The sequence below is a fragment of the Struthio camelus genome, chromosome 3, assembly GCF_040807025.1.
Source record: "Struthio camelus isolate bStrCam1 chromosome 3, bStrCam1.hap1, whole genome shotgun sequence".
Classification (NCBI taxonomy): Eukaryota; Metazoa; Chordata; class Aves; order Struthioniformes; family Struthionidae; genus Struthio; species Struthio camelus.
Genome location: NC_090944.1, coordinates 74,900,451 through 74,922,813, shown reverse-complemented (window position 1 = coordinate 74,922,813; position 22,363 = coordinate 74,900,451). Strand labels below are relative to the sequence as shown.

Genomic DNA, 22,363 nt, shown 5'->3' with positions numbered 1-22,363 from the left:
TCATTACTTGCGCTACAGGTAGTAGCTTGTAAATAGGTGCAACGCTGCTTTTGACGGGTTTTTGTTGACTGCTGCTCTGGTAAGTGGTAAATTTTCAGGTTTTGGTACGGCAGGAGTGAAACTGGGCAGCGAGGTAGAGGCTGGTGTTTCCCTGCTCCCCTTCCTCCCCAGCCTGTGCTCCCCTCCCAGTCTGCCCGTGCTCCCTCGGGGGAATGAGTGCTTCTCATACAGCTCAGGTCACCAAATGTATCTGTCACTTTCTGCAAAAGAGGGGTGATTGACACTGTAGCCAGGCTGGTGGTGACTTATCAGTTTGCTATGATTTAGATTTGACCTCTGCTTACAGAAGGATGGAAAAAGCAGTCTTGTCCTGGATGCATATGCGCACTGGTGCAGGCAGCACCAAGGAGTGGGTACAGGTGGGGAGGGGATGCAGGACCAAGCCGGTTTGAGAACGAAGAGACCAACCAAGGCACTTTGAAAACCTTTTCTGAAGTCAGAGGAAGAAAAAAAAAAATGCAAGGAACCTCCCCTCCAAAAAAAGTTATTTCAGGACAAAACAAGCTTTGAGCACATGTGGTAGATAAATTTTGCAGTGAAAGACTTCACTTATTTTCTTTAACGAGTACAGATTATTTCGCTCTGAAACGAGCCCTGCAGTTATACTGTAGTGTTACGGAAAGAGTCATTTTCCAGCTAACAGGAGGAGGCTGCTGCCCCCCCCTTTTTTTTTTTTTTGCTCCTTGGTTTCCCCCCCACCTCCCTTGCTACCACAGAGGCTTGGGGCGGCTCGTGCTCAGGGCACGGGAGGCAGCCCAGCTGCAGGGCCTTGGCCACTGCTGAGAGCGAGCAGCCAGGCTACGCAGCCAGCGCGCTGGCTGAAGGCCGAGCGGTGCCTGGGGGAGCATAAAATTTGACCCCCAGCTGCCCTTTGCCTGTTATTACAGAGCGGAGGGATGAGGCCATTCAACTGTAAAAGTTTTTATTGATGGTAAACTTTAAGCAAAAGGTAATGGCTATCTCCCGGGAAACGTGAATGAGAAACAAATCATACAATTATGGGCTTTGGCTGCTTCGTTGCTAGACTGCCTATAGGGAACTTTGAACTTGGGCAGCGTCAGTATTTTATTTTCATGTGTATATTGGCCGAGAAAAGACGGCTGGTGCAATCCTCCTCCAGTGCTCTGCCCAGTTTTTGCCTAGTGAGTCGCTGTTGTCAGAATCTGCTTTGCACTCACAGTAATGTAAAGTGGCAAATTTGTTGGCTTTGGTGGAATTTTTATCTCTGGTTTATGCTGGCCATGAAGCCAGGAAAGACTGTTTCGCCGTACAAATGAATCAGTAGTAATCTCTCATGGTGACTCATATTCTCGAGGTCGCCCTTGCGAAAGAGGAAGTCATCCTGAGCACGCAGCACCTGGTGTAACCAAGGGAGTGGAAACTGGTTTCATCTGAGAAGCCTGGGAGCTAGAGCGGGAGGGGAAAGAGAACTGCAAGTTCACTGCAAATGCATCAGCAACTGTAAACAAGGGAAGAGGGAAAAGTTTCCTACCTAACGCAAAAGACTAAATTTAAGCTGGAGATGAGAGGGTTTTAAATTATCATGGGAGTGAGGTTCTAGAGAGCTCTTTGATAAGGGAGGCAAACAGCCTTCATTTCAAGATGATGCTTGACATGTTTATGGGGGGGGGTTACATGGCATAGTCATCTACAATAGCATTTAATTTTCTAACTGTTGTCTCTCTCTGCAGCTGTTTCCAACCTAGATGAAGAGAGTAGATGGACAGTCCATTACACTGCTCCATGGCACCAGCAGGAAAATGTGTTTCTGCCTTCTTCAAGACCACCTTGCGTGGAGGACCTGCACCGACAAGCCAAATTGAACCTCAAGTCAGTACTGAGAGGTGAGATGCTGCTACTGACATTAGTGTCCTAAAGGGACAGTAGTTTTTACCATGGTCTTTGCCAAACATATCCAGATTCCTAGGCTTCAGAAGAAACTTCACATTCTTCTGCCTGCAACACATACCAGGAACACTGAATGAGGTTTACTGGTAGAGATGTGGAGGGAAAAGATTGTTTACTATCAAGAGATGAGGAAATCTATTGTCTGGCAGAGCAGTCTAGAGTAGAAGGATGGAAAACATGGTGTCATTGGGGCATTTGCATTTAGTCTTTGGAGCATTTGAAAAATGGCACCTTCAATTTCAGTAAGTACAATATTATTCCATTTATGTTCTGGACCAAGAACCTAATCGGAGGTGTTTCATTCAGTGATTTCCTGTGATGTTCTACACTGTCGTTTCTAGGAAGGTGGCTATGCGTGAGCAGGGCAGAAAGGGTATTGAAAGCAGAGAAGGGAAAAGGGAAACAGGGAACTTGCAAGGACTTTTATCAGTAGCCTAGCTGCTTGTTTACAGGACTGTGCAGTGTTTTTTTTTAGGGACCAGTTTCTACTCTTAGTACTTGTACATCTTCCAGCAGGTGTGTTCAGAGCTCTCTGTAGGTAGCCAAATGCAGGCTGCTTCTAAAGTTGTAAGGAAGAATTAAGAAGTCCCCTGGAAGTTTGAGTTCTACGTTAGGATGGAACTGAAAAAGCAAAAAAATTGTTGCTGTATTTCTTTGAACTGCCTATCTAATGTTGACTTTTAAGTTCACTGAGGGTGTATCCAGGCAGTCTGGTATGCAATGCACTGTGTTTTATTACTCCAGCCATGGGGACACAGGCAGGCAGTGGAGAGGACTTCACAACACCAGTCTGTGGGCCAAAAGTACTTTTAAGTTTGAAACTACAGCATAATTCCTATGTTCTGGAAATTGTTAACACAGGTTTTTCTTTTACCTGGTTAGTAATAAAGGGCGTTTGCTCTGCAAAGGAGCAACCTGCTTCATGTCCTTTTTTGTTCCAATAGGAATTGTAGGTACTTGGTACTTGGCAGGGTGAACCTAATCTAAGAGAACGTGGTAATTTTGTTTGCTTAACACCATGTTTCTGCTTTGTAAGCATGCAGGAAACTTTTATAGGTCTGAATGGAAAAGTGTTTGACCACTGTATTTTATTTCTCTTCCCATTTTTCCAGTTAATTGATTTTCACTGTGTCTTCCTAGGTGCCTTTTGCTGTAATTTAACAGGGTAGTCTTAACAGCCACTCTTATTAGCTCACGCATGGCTCAGCAGATAGCCTGTGTGTCCTCTATACTTACTGGAATAATGCATTTGTGCAGCACTTTAGCCTTAATGCTTACTGTTCCCTTACAGGCGCACTAACCAGTACTTTACAAAAGGAAAGGTGTTTGCCTGCTTTAAATTACAGAGAAAACTGTTTGTAGTTAGCTTTTTTAAAATCTTAACTACTTGATCTTCTGTTCTTCTGTTCTCTGTTTGGGACCATTATCAAAGAAAAATGCACTAAAATGCTGCTTTGATTTTTTTGAGTTTTATTGGAGTTATATCTTGTGCCGTTCCATCTTTAGTTCAATTTATGTCTAATAAATTTATGTGAAACTGAGTATCATATGCTACTTCCAATGTGCATATTCAAAGTTATTTATATCTGCTGGACTCTTTCTCTGCAGCTGTTCTTCTTTATAAAGCAAAAACTACTCGATACTACTAGAACTTAGCAATTAGACCCGTGTGTAAAACAAATGAACTGGCTTGTGCATATGATTCAGGACTCCTTGGTAATGAACTGAATATCAGTATCATGCTTTCAGGGCCTGTTAGTAATTGAGAGAGAAAGAGAGAGAGGAAACCACGATGCCTTCATGAAACCCTAACCTGCTGCCATAGTGAAGATAACTCTTCTCCTCCCCACCCCCCACCCCCCCCAACCTCAGACTCTTTTCTTGGGAAATGTTACTTGCCTTCACGCAGTTTGGAAACTACTCCTTGCTGTGGCCGTTAGCTGTCCTGAGTAGCTACAGCATGGATTTAACCCCACTTTCAGCAGTTTTATTGCTGCCTCTAAGGGGGCCCTGAATAGTGACAGATGCACTGACTAAGGCTTTATCAGTTTTATTCTGCTGCTGCTTCAACAAGCACTGTGAGCTTAGGAAGACGCCAGCACTTCTCGTCATATTTGGAGGATGAGGCCAAAAATTCAGTATCCGGAGTTAAGTTTAATTCAGTGTAAAAGTGCTGCAGAAATTGTGGCTTAATTGCGACTACTACCACTACTTTTCCACCTGCTGCTTTTGAAAAGACAGATCTTTCAAAGCTTCCTAATGGATAGAAAATAAGTTGCCTAGCACTATGCAATTATAGAATAGAAGACCTTAAGGACAAATAGTCATGTAAGGAGCGCAGTTAGGCTGCTATAGGAACGTTAATTCTGCATTTCTTGGCCTCGTGATGAAACTTGCATTTTGACATCTTTTTGGTGTTTCAAATGTATTCATTGAAATGAAGCATGGGGCAGTAGAACAGCTCCATATGGTCCCACCTACTGGGTAGGTGATGGGAATGACCGATGTCCAATGATAAAGTGTGTCACATTCACTGTGCCAGAAGCAGCAGGAAGGATGTCCATGTTCTTTGTAAGTGTTTGCAGAGTGGAAAGAATTAAACTAAACTAAACTTTGTTTTTTGTAGATGAGCTAGTGGACTTGCATTGCAATGAAGTAGTATTTAGGTTTGATGACAGGAGAAAACAGTAAGGCTACTGAAGCTCTGAAATAGATTGTTGGAGCTGTGAAACGATCGGAGGTTTTGAAGAACAGGTTGGAAAAACAACAGTCAGAAGTCATTTGTATGTATTTGATCCTAACTTTAGAGGAGAGGGTGAAGGAAGAGAGAACCTTGCGAGGACCCCTTCAGCAGATAATGTAATTCTGAGAGCTGAACTGTTAGTACCTGTGGTTTGGACCACCAGAAATGCATCTGTTTGAAAGTTTTCCAGTCCTGTTCTTGTCTGGATTGTGAAATCTGGCAATACCATTGCTGATACATAGTAGTATGAGTGCAGATTATTGATTATTTTGTTACTGTATTCATTGCTGCCCCAGTGAATGAGAGAAATAAGACTGTAAGTTAGGTTACCAGTAATAGTTCACATCTAGAGCACAACAACCATCAAGCTACCTGTTAAGACAACTTAATTTATACAGTAATTTAAAATAATTCAAGCAAGGTATTTGTAGGTGTCAAGGTGTTCTTTAACACTCACCCAACTAGTATTACCTAGGTAAAATCCTGACTAGCTTTTAAAATAATGCAAGGTCAAACCTATTTGTTCTGGTACAAGTTTAACAGCTCAGCAAACTTTTGACACTATGGATCTAACTAAAAAAAAAAAATAGTGAAATGAATAGGAATCTGTCCATTGCCCCTTAAGAACAAAAGCTTATTCTAGACAAAAAAATATCACTGCTTATTCTTTGGTTTGGTTAAGAAAAAAATTTAGGGGCAAAAGACATTAGGAAGTATGATATCAAAAGTCTCTAAGAGTAATGAAGTGCTCTGCCTGCTAATCTCGCTATACTCTACATATCTTTTTAGGAAGCAAAGTGGTGTATTTGGAGGAGGAAGAGATTTTTTTCTTTATCTCTTGCTGAGTTTATTATTTTATTATATATTGAAATGTCCTCTGCTCATTGCACTGCAGAACTGCATGCAGCACCACTGCAGAACTGCATGCAGCACATGATAGTACATGTTATATAGGGATTGACCTATGAACCGGACTTTCTTCTTTTTGTTATCAAGGGAAAATACTACATTTTACAAAGCTACTTTCATGTATGAATGGTGAGATCTTACATTCAAATTTGTTCATAACTGAGATAAAGCTATTTATGCTTATTTATGCATGTTTAGATACCATCTGAAGTGTTAAAAAGCAATGTTTTCCAGCAATCTGAATTAGAAAATGAAGCATCTTGAAGTTGGAAAGTTTGTGATGCGCAGTATTTATATCTGTTCTCACGATCTGAAGTGGCTTTATGTAACTTTATTAAAATCTACAGTTTCTATTGACTAAAATCAGTTTTTGAAAATGTTTAGCCCAGGCTACATTGCTTCTTAAAACTGTATTTTTAAAGGGAGGCTCTCAGTGGCTTAATCTGGTAGCTAGAGTAGACGAGTGAGTTCAGCTGCAATTACATCATGACTTCATAGTCACGATATAATTGCAGTATGTTATGAACGTTTACAAAATGATTGCAGTTCTCTACTTGTGATGGTCAATACCATTATTTTAAATGCTTTGTTTCCACTGGATAAATAGGCCCTCCCCTTCCTCTCAAGAGCAGTGAGGATCTTGGAACGGCCGGTGGAGCAGATGGGGCAACACGCCGGATATTAAACATTTGCCATCCAAGACACCTGTTAGCCTGCCCTCAGGAGCCAAGCTGCTCTTACGGCTCCTTTCCGGAGGGCCTACGTTAAGTAGCATCTTATTCACATTTCCGTAGTCACCTTATGTTTCCCAGCATACAAACGTACAGATGGAAAGAAAGCAATATTGAAACTTCCAGAGTCTTATGTGACACTGTGCTTCATGTACCTGTTTCCTCCTGGGGAGTAGTGGAAATGGGAGGATCAACGTGGGCAGGAGGAAGAGCAGCAGCTCTCCGTGGAGTCCGCATCCCCAAATAAATCCTGTCCTGTTGCACTGTGTGCTCTACTCCGAGGCTCAGTGATTCGCTTGATTTATTTATTCTCATGTTGCCAGTGTCTGCTGAGTGGCTTGATGAGTTCTGAGTCCACTGCGGACAGTAGCTGGGCATAGGAGGTTAAAGTTATTCTGAGCAGCATTCGTTATTTTTTTTAAGGCAGGTCACTGGAGGGCTGAAGGAGGCTGCTGGAGGGCAAAAGTGCCACTTATTGCAGTGGTTCCCAGAGACCGAGCAGGTGTTTCTCCAGAGAAAAGAGGGTAGCACCATAAAATAGCCACCGTGTCCCTCTCAAGCACCGTCTCAAGATGCACTTGTCTAGTTGCTCTGCAGCACGGTGGTGGTGTTTAAAGTCTCATTGTCTGAAGAATTGTCTAAGGCGTGGTGCTCTTCAGTCAGGAGCACAGTACAACAGCAGCAGTAGATAACAATTATGCAAATATTTATGTAAGAAAAGTAAATTGAGATTAATTCTCATTTTGCTAACTGTAATCTGAAAATATCGAGCAATAAGGCCTTAAGCGAAGACACGGAGGAGACAATAGCACTATCATGGTGTTGTTTTGCTTAACTACTTGAAGTGTGTCGTATGTGCCTGTCTGCGTTCTGGACAGGTGTGCAGTGTTAGCAGTGAGTTCATAGGCGCTGGTCCAGTGTCCTAAAAGGACAGCTTAAAGTAACTTGAAATGTAGTAGCCTCTGATAGTCTTGCAAAATGTGACCAAGTAAAAGGACAAGAAATTTTTTACTAGCTTTCATCTGAACTGTCTTTGTTTCTGCTTTTTTCAAACTGTGCTTAATTCTGACTGAGCCAGTTTGAGTGATGGGAGGCAAAGAAGGGCATATAGAGTCTGATTTCCAAGGCACAATTATCTTCCAGTTTTAGCAATTAGCAGTGTAGCGATCTTCTGATTAAACAAAAAAGGTGGCGGGACTAAGGGGGAGGAGGACGAGCCCCGCTGTTGCATGTTGTCACTTGTCCATGAGTTAGGAGAAAACAGGAGTAAGGGAAGGGACTACCCCAGTAAAAGTGCACCAATTTTAGCGACTAGCTTTGCAGCTATTGTAGGCAAGACTTCCAAGGACCAAGCAACCATGTTAATGTTCAAGGGCTAACGTAGCTGGAGCTTCAGTAATCTCAGGCGTTCGTTCAGGTGATAGCCAGCACCTGAAGGGTCTTGTGGAAGCTCTCTCTGCTCAGTTCAAGTTGAAAATCAGGGATAGTATTTTGTCGCGTGTAGCTATTTATTACCTAGCTTAGCTTGGCTGTTACTTCCGGAGGGTTCTAAGGTACCGAGAACTGCATCCCTGTAAACAGTGTGAGCAGTTCAATATGCTAGCTTTAGTACTTTTTTTCCAAGCTGTAGCTGCAGAGGCTTTTTGCACAGTTGGCTGTTCTTTGTGCCTTTTTTTCCCAGTGTAGTTGTGTTGATTCGAACTTTGTATATAGTATAGGGCTCATTGTTCCAGTGTCTGTGATGATTCATTTATTATCTCATCGTCAGAAGAACTGGATTGGGCTGGCTGTAGCTTCTGTTTAGCTTTGTTGGCCAAGTTCGAGGAATGTATTTAAACAGCAGTGATTGAGACACTTGATTTGTTTTCCAGAAGACATCTGGTTAGCATTGTCAAATAAAAGCAGATTTAAGTAGTTACTCATAAAGCCTCTATTATGTCTTGCTGGAAGACCCTCCAGACAGGTATGTGTTTACCCTTGTTTTCTCAGTGCATCTGCCTAATCGCTCTTCAGATGAGCAATATTAGGGTCAGCCCCACTACTTGATAATCCTGCTGAGAAGATTACAGACTTAAAATAATCTTGTGTTTCATTAAAGAGCTGCAAAGTAGGAAGGAACCACTTCCTATTAACAATAGGTCCAGGTCAGGTTCAGAGAGATGTCAAGATACGAGCTCCCCACCAACTGGAAAATGTAATGAAATAAAAGACCATTAAAGGTTCGGGATAAACCATATGTTCCGGAAAGGCCTTGTAGCTGCAAAATCAGAAAACAGAAGTCAACTTATTTCTCATTATTTTAGTTTCAGTAGTCAATTTAATGCCAGTGGCTCTACCCATATATCGTGTTCTTTCCTTCTTGAATTAATTGACAGTACATCTGTTGATGGTTTTGGCAAAGTTCCATATTGCAACTGCTCTTTCTAATAAGGAATTTTAAAAAGGGAATGTTCAAATGAAACGAAACCGAGTTTGACTGGGAGCCTACACTTCACATGCTCTCGTGCTGAGAAATGGAGCTGCTAGGGAGCATTTAGATTCCACATTTTTAGGTTTAGCTTCTCAGTGCAGCGCCGAGTGTGAAAACATGCGGTGTGGTTGTGTGTAGACTGATTGCATGTTCTACGTATACACATGATAAAGTAAAAAAGTTGCCAGTAAAAGGGTTTTAAACAGTTTTAAAATAACAGTAATGACAATATTTTTTCTTAAATGTTCTTGATATGTATTTTGTTAGTATTTTATGATGTAAGTCAGAACCAGCAGCAAGGTTTGACTGAAAGGCTGTTGAAGCTCATCCTTTTTCAAATCTACGTCTTTGGAGAGAAACAATTTGCATTATTATTGCCTGTGATATAGTTGTTTCAGTGTGAAGTAGTCAACGTCCATCATAAGGAATATCAGGCTGTCAGATATTTTCCTTTTCTCTTTACCCTACCCCCTTTACATTGTGTTGTTTTTCATGCTTGTTTGCAGTATTTTAGATAACATTAATGTTGAAATAAAGCTGAGTGTTCTAGGAGAAAAACAATAAGAAGACCCCTATGTATTTTTATGTCATCTGTGTTCAGTTGTCTAAGAAACAGCAAATATACATAAAAATGCTAGAGGAAAAAGTGAGGAGAATTTGTTTTAAATACCAACATCAGACATGCAAAAGAAAGCGAATAGGAAATAGGAACTGTTAAACTTATGACATCTTCTCACCGGTACACATAGTGGTATAACACTTCTGCAGAAATTTAAATTAACTCAAGACAAATGGTGATAATTATTTTGAGCACTCCCCAGTGACAGCTTGTTAACAAATACAATTTGTAATGGCTGTTTCACTTTGGTGCCGTCAGAAAGGTTTTCCGTATGGGTAAATTGTACAGATTACGTGGGGGTATGTAGGGGTGAGATTAAATTTATCTGCTTGAGAAGCTGCAAGGAAGGAAATAAAGAAATAATCAAAACACACAAAACACACGTATTGGCTCATTTAACACTGTAAAAGGCGTTCTCACGTTGCAGCAGTACTTGTCTGATTTGGCACCCTTGAAAATAGATCGAACCGTATGCTTGCTTTACTTCAGCAGTGCGGTTTTACAATCACCTTGAAGTGGTGTATACTGGTACTGCTGCTCGAGTAAACCGGCAGTGTGGTCCCTTTCAGGGCTCCTGGTCCTGCCCCACCGCAGTGCTACTACAAGCGTTTGTGCGGTGAGCCCTGAAGCACATGGGGGAAGCTGGTTTGGGTTAAAATTAACCTCACTTAAGATTAACCCAGGGATGATTACGTTTTACCCAGACCAGTTTCCCCAGTTTAATTTGCTGCGAACGCTTGTGCTCCTGCAGGTCGCAGAGCGGGAATGAAGAGAGGAGAAAGGGAAGGCAGGGCAGGGCAGTACTGGCTAATGCAAGACAGCACGGAAAAGCAGCCCAAGACAGATGAGTCTCACCGCTGTGTCACAGCATCACCTGCACGATTCCAGCTGGAATTAACAAAACAAAAGCATGCCTATTTCCTTTCAAATTTGAACTTTTATTCATAATTGGCCGTCATAGTTTTGGGCTAATGTAGTCTCACTACTTCCCTGGTGGATGCAGAGCGGTGTGTGGTTTGTCACAGACCTCTCTCTACAGAGAAGGCTTCAATGTTATTTGTGTGTTTGCTTACAATATTCCTCAGATTGTCTGTGAAGCACAAAGTGTAGGTTGTGGGTAGTCTTTTAAGAGCTCTTGGATAATAACTCATCAGGCCAATCTGTTTTGACTATTCAGTTAAATACATTTAGAAGGAGGGGGGGAAAAAAGGCAAACGTCATCTATATATTTTTGTTCCCATCGTTCAGCCTACAGACACTCTAATAATAAGTTTCGTGTTGTGGTGGTGGTATTTTTATAACTGTAGTTCTTTTGCCGGCTTTTTCTGGAAGGCTGAGCTTCCTAACCTAAGTACGAGACCTGTTACCATTTCAGTGGGCCCTTCTCAATGAAAGAGAAAGCAGTTGTAGTTTGGGAAGACTAGATTCGACATAAGTAATAAGATTCAACTTTCAGTAAGACTTTTGAAGTATGAAGACATTCAACAGTCTTCTCCGTTGCACAGTCCGATAGCCCTCCGTTAGGGTTACCTTCATCCTGTGAAGCCCAAGGCACCTTCATTTCTGGGAAACTTAGCACAGTCTGTCACTAAAAGCTGTCTATGCAGCTTGGCTCTGCTTATTCCAGGCAGGGAATGGACTGAACAGTTTTGGACAGACCTGAAGAAGTCTGTTAGATCTTTCTTGTTACTCGTCAGGAGGTAGGAAGTCCTCACAGTAAAAGATACTATTCCTGCCGGGGCCAGTGAAAAACTTGCCACTTCCTATAGCATTTGCTTGTGAAAGCACTGTGTTGGGTGCCAGTGCTGGCTGTCTCCAGGGTTGTCTTGTGCCTTTCTATATGTATTGGTTGTAAAAATAAAGATCTAGATACGGCAATATAAAATCACGTTTTGAGAGGAGAGAGAGAAATAAGGAGGAAGGCAGATGGATCAGTAAAAGCTGACAAGTATTAGCCAAAGCATCTAGATAGAGCTGTTGAGCAAAAGACTTTTCAGCTAGGCTGCTATGCTAGTACATCTGTTGAAATTCCTGACTCATAAAAACAGGAGTCTGAACAAAACAGCGCACTGGATATATCATAGCTGGAGTTCATGAACTTGCTTTACAAGTCAGCATTGGTTACAGTTCAGTTGTTACACAAGTGCATCATTGCTATGGCTTTGCAACATATTTCAAGGCTTTGATATAGACGTCCTCCCTGTGATAGTCAAGTTCTGCAGATGATATGGGGATTTATACGTTTGAGGGAAATGGGATTTGATCCAAGCTGAATGAATTCTTGAGAGGAATATAGAGTGGTAGAGGCAAGCTGCCTGCCTTATATTTAGATCCAGGGCCAAAAATAGATGCTGTATTGGAATTAAAATGAGGGTGGGTTTTTTTTTTTTTTAAGTCATGAGATATTTGTGAAAAACCAGACTGCATTTGCACAGCTCTGCATTTGTTCAGCATGGTCCATCTGCACAAAGGCAGCCGTGCATTATTATCCTCAATTTACAAATGAGGGAATCATAAGAGTCCCAGAGCTAGAACCAATAGTGTTCGTTAGTTTTACTAAGCAAACGAGAACTTTGAACCGAGGTGTCTGTTTTAAATTATGCTTCCAGTCCTGACCTCGGCACCCTCTTTATCTTAAGGTTACCTCCTGAAAGTTTGCTGTGTAATTGCATTTCTGCATCATGTCCGGTCTGGAACTGCCCTGTTGTTGCCTCGCTAGAGGTGAGAAACAGGCCGAGGGGCAGGCACGTCACTCCCCTCACAGGGCACGGTTCGGTACCTGTGCTAAGAGCATGCCTACATGTACACCTGGGTGATCAAGCCCACGCAAAATATAACTGTGGCTGTTTGAATTTAAGGTGGCAGCCTTTTTGCTTAATATTTAGAGCCACAGTAGTAAGAAGCTGGAGATTTGGCTGGTGTTCTCATCGTCAGAGAATTAAAATTCCTACCACCTTGAAAAATACTTCCTTAACTTTCAGGCATTTTACTTTAAGGAAGCCCTGGACAAAAAGTACCTAATCAGAAGAGGAGATGTTAAATTCCCTGTCAGGTCCGTGTGCTCCTCCTGAGATGAATGCCGTCATGTGCTGGACCTGGCACCCTGGTTGTTACTCATCCAAAGAGGACAAGAGTTAAGCTACCTCTGTTTCTTTTTTAGCTAGCTTTCTTCTAAGGTCCCTAGCTGTACCCGCCTGCGGCAGACAGAGTGTAGTTACCCAGGTGCACTCTGAATTTAGCAGCTACGTACGTGAAATTTAGATTATTTAGTGTCTGTCTGCAGATGTACAGATTTAGTGTCTGTCTGCAGATGTACAGTTCTTGCCTGGCTCTAACCTAAGTGCTTTGCTTGGAGTTAGTGAGACATCCAGCCCTGTCTATAACAAACCCACAAGGTCCTAGTTGTCTCAGCTCATCTGTAAAATAAGTTCAAAATGTGCAGGAGGTAAATGAAAATTGGATAAGATTATTCATGAGCTTTGAGATAAAGGTTTCTTCTAAAACAAATAAGCAGTGAGAATATGGTTGTGATTATTAAAATACTTTATGACCTGTAAAGTATATCAAGTAATGAAAGTGTCATTTAACCAGCTCACTTTTATGAGAAACATATATATATTGTACCACAGTCTGGTGTTTTTAGGTATAATTAGCACAGATTTTGAGCAGTTACTGTAAGATAGAGTGTTTATAGTTGTGATTTATAGGAGAAGTTTATATTTGTGAGTATTTACAGAAAAAGGGGTTGACTACAATGCTGAAAGTTAAAAAGGAAAACAAAAAAGATTTCTGACCTCAGGCAGTGGAGCAGTTTTCCAGTGCTAGTGAACAGATAAATGTGTTTTAATATGCTAGTCAGCAGATTTATTTCTGTGGTTGACAGTTTAGCTGACCTGTGCAATTAACAGCCTCTCTCTAGTTTGAAACAAAACAAAAACCCACTCTACAAAATGCAAGTTGCAACATGAAAGGCTCTACCAAGAAGTCGCTATGAATTTCGCTGAGATAATTTTTCAGACATGTGGATCCAGCTGTCAGCTTGTCCCTTGTCCGTTCTTGCTTATAGTGAGACACCAGGGAGTGGTACGAAGGCCAGCAAAGCATTTTCTGGTGTTTCCCTTTCTCCTTTTGCACCGTGGAGTTTCTGTTTCTGCAGCTTAGTTGTTGCAGCGCATGTGCTCCACCCCTGGTACAGGGCTCGTAGAAACTGCCGGTGATGGGGCTGGCATTTTGGATCCTTGGCGGTTGGCCTCAAGTTTGAGGTTCTGCTTGTGGGATCCAAGGCAAACTCGGATGTTTCTGAGCCATTGTATCTCCGCTTTCTGTCTTTCGTTGCTTCACCTATCCAGTATTTAGGTGGCTACCTAGCTGAAACAAATCAGAACTTTTTAGGTGTCTAAATAACCTTGATGTCAAGTTTGTAGGTTTGTTCCTGCGGGTATAGTCTCATAAATGCTTGTGAGTGTCTCTTGAGTGTGGATGTAGGCAAGTCTTAAGGTCCGCTTAAGGTCTGATCCTGCAGTGGTCATGAGCGATATTTACTTACGCAAGTAGTGTCATTAGGACTAATTTAGTAAGTGATGGCGGCCACTTCAGACCTCTGTAGTGTGGAGGACTAGTCCAGAGGACTAGTGAACGGTGTATGGTAAGGTGGCAAAAATCTGTGGCCTGGGACTGTGCCTTGCAGCAAGGTCCTGGGATCCAGTCAAGGAAATTAGCACCTGGAGCCCTTCTGCCTGCACACAGGTAAATGAGGGGCTTTGATGCCCGCATGCAAAAGCACAGTTTTATGAGGAAGCCCATGAAAAATAACACTTTGTCGCTTTGTCTTGCACATGAAACTTACAATAAGAAGAAAAAAAATGAAAAAAAACTTGTGAAAATGACTGTAAATACATCTCTGACCAGTTCTGCTATGTGTGGCTGGCAGAGCAATATGTTCTATTTCATGTAAACTTTCAGCTTCCTGTGGCTGGTTCTAGTGGTAGGCAATTCTGCAGGTATGAAGTGTTACCAAAATAGTTTGAAAGAGAAGAAAACACCAAACACATCCAGTCCTTTTCCCAGAAAACACTCCTTTCAGCATTGAGAAAATGCAGGGTGTACGTCTGTCTGGGCAGACAACCTATACGTTAATCCTACAGCAATCCCATGTCGAATTAATGGGGTACAGTGCTGTGCCTTCTGTTCCCCCCGGGTGGTTTGTGACTTTTGTGGTATAAGAATATGGTTTCACATTGTTTGAAAAGCAGTCAATCGCTTATGTATGCAAGCCTTGCTACTGTGTGCTAACGGCCTGGGGTCAAATGGAATTTAATGTGAGGTGGGAGCTGCTTCTAGTACAAGAATGAAGAGATCTCCTACACTGAGAGGCCTTTGTCATGTATTTGTTTGTCTGGGCTGACTACGTGTTGCAAAGGCTGTAAGGGTTTAAAACTGAGCGGCCCGGTTATTCAGCTGGAGTCTCATCCTTGGACCTTGCCCTGCAGAAGGTGATAGTGTTGCCAATAATAATAATAAAATGTGAAAAGCTCACTAAGCTGTACAGTGTTCGTGGTTCACAGTTGGTGAAGAACTGCACTTCGTTCCGTGGAGTCCCTGCACTACAGCACCTCTGGCACACGTTGTGCTGATATTACCCGCAAACTCCCTGTCTTGTCTGCCTGATTTAGTGGGAGGGAAGAGAGAAGAGAGCAGCAACTAGCTCACGTGTTGCTGATGAGGAGCACATCCCAGCATGCTTCTGTCTTATGCCAGGACTTGGCAAAAACTGCAGTAATAAAACGCCAAGGAGACATGAGTGGCTGGTTATGTGGCAGCAACTCAGACGTAACGGTGCTGAACACTGACAGCTTTAAAACCCTTTCTCCTGTCACGCATCTCCTGCACATCGTTTCTGCCCTGTTCTAATGACTGTGAAAATGATGGGGGAGCCTTTGACAGGGTTGTGACCAGACTTCCCATGCACTTGCTTCGTGCTTGACAGAAACCACCCTGTGAACAGCAAAACGCAACCTATTGCTGTAGGAGGAGTTTTAACTTTCCCACGTAACTGAGCATAAATTAAGTTATAACATGATTTGACCATGGTAGTTTTAAAGCATTATTTACAATACAGGGAGGTTTTGAAATGTCACGCACCCCTAGTATAGAAGGAAAGGGGTAAGAACTAGTGTATGGTTTTCCCTAGTGAGAACAAAACTTGAGAGGCAGTGGAAGATGTTGCCCAGCACCTCTGGGCCCTTAGTTGCAGACTTGCTGGGGAGCTGGTGGGGACTGGACGAGACGGCGGCTCCAGCGTGCTTGCCATGGTGCCACCCCGTGCAGCAACTGACGGCGATTTCTGAGCAGTGCCTCTCTCCAGTACCTCCGGGGCAAATGGCCACTGGCTGCGTAAACAAAACAAGTTCATCGGAGGCACAGAAATTTTACTAATCAGATGAGATACACCCAAGATCATGCAACGCTCAGGGCATGTTCTGAGCTCGCTGTGCATGTGCTACAGAATTGGATCTCTCCGATGTATCCTTGGGCATGAGTGCTTGTCCCCTGCCTGGTGCAGCCTCCTGTGTTTTGCCCTGGCGATCCTTTGGCAGAAATATGGGAAGTCTTTGTAGGTTTTTGTGTATTGGCTAGTCTGGGTAACGGCAGCCCTGAAGATTAAAACTGAAGATTATTAATAACTGGAACTGGCTGTATCCTTCTGTTCCTCTTCAGCTTCAGTACAGTAGTCTCTGAATAGCATACTTAACTCTGAGAACTTTTTCACTAACTCGGTGTATAGCGCTCCTCTCTGGATAATGGGGTCATGGAAATAACAAAAGGTACCGCTCTTTTGGGGAAAAGGATCCATATCTGGAATTTTTCCTTAAGTAAGTAGTTCTGTCTCCTTTCTGGGTATTTTTCACATAAGTAAATAAAAATATATCTGAAAAATACAAACCTGATTGTTTCCAGAAGACCATGCACACCTTATAATAGTGATCAGATAGGTGTGTGTACTTTTGCCAGAAGAGTTGTTAAACAGAAAAGGTTACCCCCCTCAGTCTGGAGCTGCAGTTAGATGCAATAATTGACCTTGTGTTACACTTCTGGTCCATTGCAATGTGATGTGAAAGAAATCTGCCTCAAAACTCTGCTGATGTTTGTTGGCCTCTGGTGCTGTCTAGAGTATTTGTTTTCTGCTGTGCTGTGAAATGTGCTGTGACATTATTAAAAAAAATAAAATAAAATAAAGGCTTTTCTTGAGGACAAATTACCCTTTTGTCAGTGTGTTTTACTTGCTGATTTGTAGCAGTTCTCTTGACTTCTCCAGCAATGTCACTGCAATAGCTTCTGATGTTACTTGGATCTTGAACATCTGTTCTGGGGACAAGTGAGGGTTGTGAGCTTGATAGACGGTTGTTTCTTTATTGTCGGTCTACTTGTTGAGCTTACTCTGGAGTTGAGACCTTCAGTGTTGTCTTAAGTTTTTGGAGCTCCTTTGGGCCTCATGAAGAGCACTATTCATCATTATCGTCTCCTTAGTTAGGAGAATAAATAAGATGAAGCTATTCATCTTAGAACATGCATATATCTTGTTCCATAAAATCATGTTGCTTTTGGGACATTCTGTGATATCCGATATCTGCGTGTCACATAAGTAGTAAGTAGGTGCATTTATCCCAAGAATGAGAGGGAAAACCAGTGCATTCTTACATACACCTTAAACTGTTGTGTTTGTGGTTATGAAAGTAAAACTTGTAGTGACTAAGTTGACAACTTAGTGCGTTAACCTGTGTTGCAAGCTGACATAAGTATTTTTACTATCCCCCAAATCTTATTCTGCCACATCCCACTTTCCACTGTTGTTTTATACCTCAGATCAGCAAACCAGCAGATCAATGTGTTTGTGAGCGTTATGCACTGCATTTGGCGGGATCCAGTGCCAGATCTGGAAGGGTGGTACAGGAGTTTCTGCTCGACTGAGGTGGCTGGCAGTCTTTTTCCGCCCTTGTTTTGAGGTGCAGCAGCTGCGTACCAGATGCTGGCAGTAAAAGGCATGTTAACGCATGGCAAACAGGTGAACCTGGTTATAAACCCTGTGGTTTTGGAATGTAGTCATCACTCTCAAAGCCGACCATCACCCTTGGTCTTTGAATTTAGAGAATTGAAAGGTTCGTGCCATAGGGCCCTTTTTGACCTCATATAGAAAAGTGAGATAGGCCAGGACATGTGTTTGGCTCTGATAGAGAAGGCTAACTACCAAATCCTAAGCTTCTATGCTTGATATGAATGTACGCATACAGGAGAGGCCACATCGATTAGGTAAGTTAACCTATCACCATGGGGTCCTCAGATCTCAGTCCTGGAGGCATCTAAAATAACAGTGCAGAAATGTGCTGTAGTTGCAGATTATAACTCCATTTACTCGTTTGACAAGCAAAAGCCTCTATAAACTCTTTCTCTCAAAATATTAAAGGAGGGAGACCAACATGATAACATCACATAAAATCTTTCTGCAGCAAGTGATGACAAAAGCAGTTGTGTCGTAACAATGCACATATGCTGCGCAGAAGCTTCAGTTTTTAGATAGGAGCATGTTAAATACTTGATTTTCCTTTTGGCTTTCCTCATCTTTCAACAGATTCCGATTTCTATCTCTAGAAATGTAAAGCTAACAGTTTGACTGGACAGATCAGTTTGGTTGCCACATCTTGAACATTTAATTTTTCCTTATGCTCCAGCGTCTGTTATTCTCTAGTATAATCACACTGAATATCAATTAGGAGACAGAAAGACGGTTATGGCAAATTTAGGTGGGGGGGGAAATGAGGTGCTGACTGGAACTGTGGCTGTTTTGACTGGGGATGCAGGCTTACTCTGAATTTTCCTGAGCTCTGACAACTCTTCAGTTATACACTGCACGTGCTCAAAGGGTGACAGGAGATTTTGAGCTCCCTATAATTTGTCTTCCTCTCTCCAGAATCACAATAAATGGTCTCTTCCTCAGGCTGGAAGACAAGACAAGTGGTCAGTGCCAAAGTTATTTAGCAGATGGTGCTTGAGTAGTGAGCAACATCATCATTTCAAGTGTAAGGCACATAATAGATGTGTTCTGGGCTGGCAAACGAGACCCCAACGTTACTAGCGTGCTTCCGTCTCCCATCCTGCAAGATTCTGCCATCTGTCCAGACACTGAGCCAGACCTCCCTTAAAAAATAAATATTTCAGTTTCCCCCCTCACCGCCCGCATAGTCTTTCTGAAGCTCTTGTCATCTCCTGAGTTAAATAAGTGATGTGTATATGTGCTATGTGTGAGCTTATGTATATAATACACGAGAGAGAGGAAAACAGAGACAAATACGAGAAATGCACCTTTGTATTCTGTTACTTGGGACAGGCAATGCTAACGCATGGTAAATGTATTCAGTAAAATATGATGTACTTTTGTAGGTGTGTTGTACACCAATTATAAACAGTTTTGGCTCTTGTAATAAGTTAATCTCCTCTTCCCCTTTCTCTTTTCTGCAGAATGTGACAAACTGCGAAGGGATGGCTATCGGAGCTCTCAGTATTACTCTCAAGGCCCAACCTTCTCCTCTTCCTCCAGTGCAATCTGTGGAAGTTACCAGGATGATTATGAAGAAATTGAACAAAAGGTAATGGTGGGAGACAAAGTACTGGAAGGAGTGTATGCGTCATACAGTTTAATTGCCTGCAATATTCTTATTATTCAAATAGGGTACGGTTTTTAAAAGATCATTTTAAGAATTATGAAATCATTTTAAAGGATCATAAGGTGCTAGATAGATGTTTGCCCTTTGACTTGCATTGCTTTTAGACAATCTAACTTCTGTAGGCTCTTAAAAATCCCAGTTTTACCTGCATATTTAAATAATCCTCCCATTGACATGATGTAAAAGCAAGGATGAGTTTGGTAACACTGTGGAGAGAAGACAGCAGTGCTGGTAGCTGTTTTGAAACTGATAAGTATATATAATCAAGTACTGGGAAGAGCTGTTAACCAGTCACCAATGTACTCAAACAGCAATGTGTGCACACTTTGAACTGCTCTCTAATAGGGTTACGCGTTTTCAGTAGTAGAGTTTTTTATCCTAATGCATCACAATCACTTGCGTAAGGGATGTAGAAGAATGAAAGATTGCCTGTCGAGGCTGGGTTTGCTTGCTGTGTTCAGTTTGTTTCACGTTTATATGCCCGCAGCTCAACTCAATTTGTGGTTGGTTAGCTTAGAGGCTAAAAACTAATGAAAGAAAGAAGGGTAGAGAAGGAACAGTTGAACAAAAATCCTAAAAAGGTTGTGGAGACACCTCGTGGATTTTTATCGAGGTTATATAGGTTTCAGTTGAGAAGCTGTTAATTTGCGTTAACATTCTGAAAAAGCAAGGGGGTTTCTCTGCTCTGTCCTTACCGTTTCCTGCTGTGCCTATGGGCTCTGGAAGCTGTGTCCAGCCTTGGTGCTGTGGGTTAAGGTACTAGTTGTGGGGTGGACTGCAAGTTGCACTAGGAGCCTGCCTGTCCAAACCTGAAATGCTGGTTTGGTTCCCAGCTGCTGGGATTTTGGGGATAGATATTCTAGAGCGCTTTACCACAGAACGTTGCTTAGAGAGAGGTGGCGTATCCTTGACTGTAGCACTGTTTAATTTTTTTTCAGTAATTACTAAACTGTATGTGTCTTTGTAGCATGGACCAAATATTTCTGTTGCTGTACAGCGTGGTGATCCTGTGCATTCAGCTTAAAGGATACCGTCATACAGCGTTTTCAATTCTATCCGCAGTGTCTTTTAATCCTGTAACAAAAACTGTTGTGATGTGTGTGCAGACTCTCATGCAGGTTTTGATTGCATTGTATCTTTATTTTGGCAGGAAATGTTGCAGCATCCTAGCTAGCTGCATGCAGTATGCACTATCAGTGAAAAGAGACTGTAAAGCACATTAATACCCTGGAATACATTATAATGATAACTTGTAAAACCTTACTGAAATCCATGGAGTCATAATTTGCATTGAGGAAAGTATCAACTAGTCGTTTGCTGCTATTAACATAATACATACCTTCCACAAATACATACTTATTATCAACTTGTCCTAGCTAGTGCTATGCAGCTTGTCACCCAACTGCATATGTAAAACTAGTGTAACATTTGAAAAATAAATTAACTTTAAAAAAATCTGTTTGAATGAGAGCATATTAGCATGGGGAAGGCCTCTTACAGAGTCAGAACCGTCATGCTTATTTTGGTTAAGATTTTCATGGAGTATAATCTTAATATAAGGTGTTACAAATGATTTCTGTGTATTCTGAAAAATTTAAATGCAACTAATTACGCCTCCTGGAAAGGATGCCACTTCCATTTTGAATTAGGATAGTTTCCTGTAAATTTTTTTTGCTGCAAGCATGGTTCAGAGCTGTGCAGAAAGATGATTGCCAAATTGACAGTCTTGGACGTTACTGATTTTCTCAGAACCTTAACTCTTATTTAGAGCTCAGAAAGATGTGAATCCATTACAAAACTGCACTGTGATTCTCCCCTCATTATCAAATTCAGTGTTTTGTGGTGTCCTTTGACTGGTATCTTTTTTTTAAATTGACTTTTGCTTTATGTAATGGCCTAAAATTTCATTCTGTTTGAAAGGAACATGAACCATAAGCAGCTCTCTAAACTTGACGTTTTACCAGTGGGCTTATAGTTCAAGAACTTCTAATAAGTCGTTTTTCGGATGACAAAAGAAGAGTTATCGAGTAACGTTGTGGAACTGAGGTCACCAAGAGCCTATGATGGAAAATGTGAACTCCTTACCACTGAATAAAAGCTTTGTAGTTATCTTTGTTGTCTATTCAAGGCAAAAAAGCAAACATGTAAATTCTGAGCATGTAGTACTTGTTGAAATTTGAGGGTGGCAGAATAATAATGGATGAAAGAGTAGCTGTTTGCTGAATTACTGTTTGCAAACTTACTTCTAAGTTGACATAATTGCCAACTCGCAGAAAAACCGTATTTTAGTGCGTGATGATTTCACAAAGGAAACCAGCTTTCCGTAGTCTTGTATCTATTTAAAAATATGTATACTGTAGCCAGATACTCTACTTGTCCATCTTCTCTGAAGACATAATATGAAACCATGGCTTAGGTCACACAAATGAAAGACCTAGATCCACAAACATTCTCATATTTTGTGCAGGTAAGTGTCTGTCACCAAAGGATAGTATTCATACTACAAAAACATGGTTCAGCAAGATTCTTGGGGAAAGATCTGAGAGAAGTTGAACATTTACTGTTTGAAAGGAAAGCTGCTGGGGGTAAACAGGCAAGTTAGCCTAACTTAAACAAGCAAACAAAAGTAGAAGGCATAGAAAGTTGAAGTCTCTGAATGATAGTTTATATAAAATGAAATATATGGAACTACCTTTTTACTCTTATGTTGATTCTTACCAGTTACGTTAATGGAGCACAGACCAAATTCTACTTCAGTGTATTTCTGGTGATGCTAATTGAGTTTGTTGGAGATTAAATTGGTTTATCTGGATTTTACATCTCAGTACTGTAACCAGTGTTCCTTTTCTCATCTCTTACATACTAGTGTTGGTGACAGGACTCAGCAGGTTTTTCTGTTCCTCGCTATGGATCTGTTTTCCTAGTGTTAAGATCTTTTTGAAATGTCACTTTGCAACCCTGATTCGCCTTGTGTTCTGAAATGTATACTTTATGTATTTTAAATGTATTTGTCTTTTATGTGTTTTTTCTCATTCTTTTTTCTTTCTCTTTTTGTCACTCATTCTGTTTGTTTCTTTTTCTCTCACTCAACAGTCTAGTCTGTTAGACTGCATCTCTCAGTCTTGCATTAGCGCCTGCTGTAACTTGGTTCCCTGGAGCATCAAGGTACCTTGCCCACAAATGGGACCATCCAGCTGTCATACA

The 22,363-nt window shown here is 41.6% G+C and overlaps 1 protein-coding gene across 18 annotated transcripts in view; it reads left to right on the top strand.

The window, feature by feature from the left end:
- Window positions 1-22,363, top strand: part of NHSL1 (NHS like 1) — a 197,495-nt gene that overhangs the window by 137,891 nt on the left and 37,241 nt on the right. For all 18 annotated transcript variants that reach the window (XM_068938478.1, XM_068938475.1, XM_068938474.1 and 15 more), the window contains 2 exons: window positions 1,752-1,904; window positions 18,954-19,081. In XM_068938478.1, the coding sequence (XP_068794579.1) occupies window positions 1,752-1,904; window positions 18,954-19,081 (281 nt within the window). The remainder of the gene's footprint in view (window positions 1-1,751; window positions 1,905-18,953; window positions 19,082-22,363) is intronic.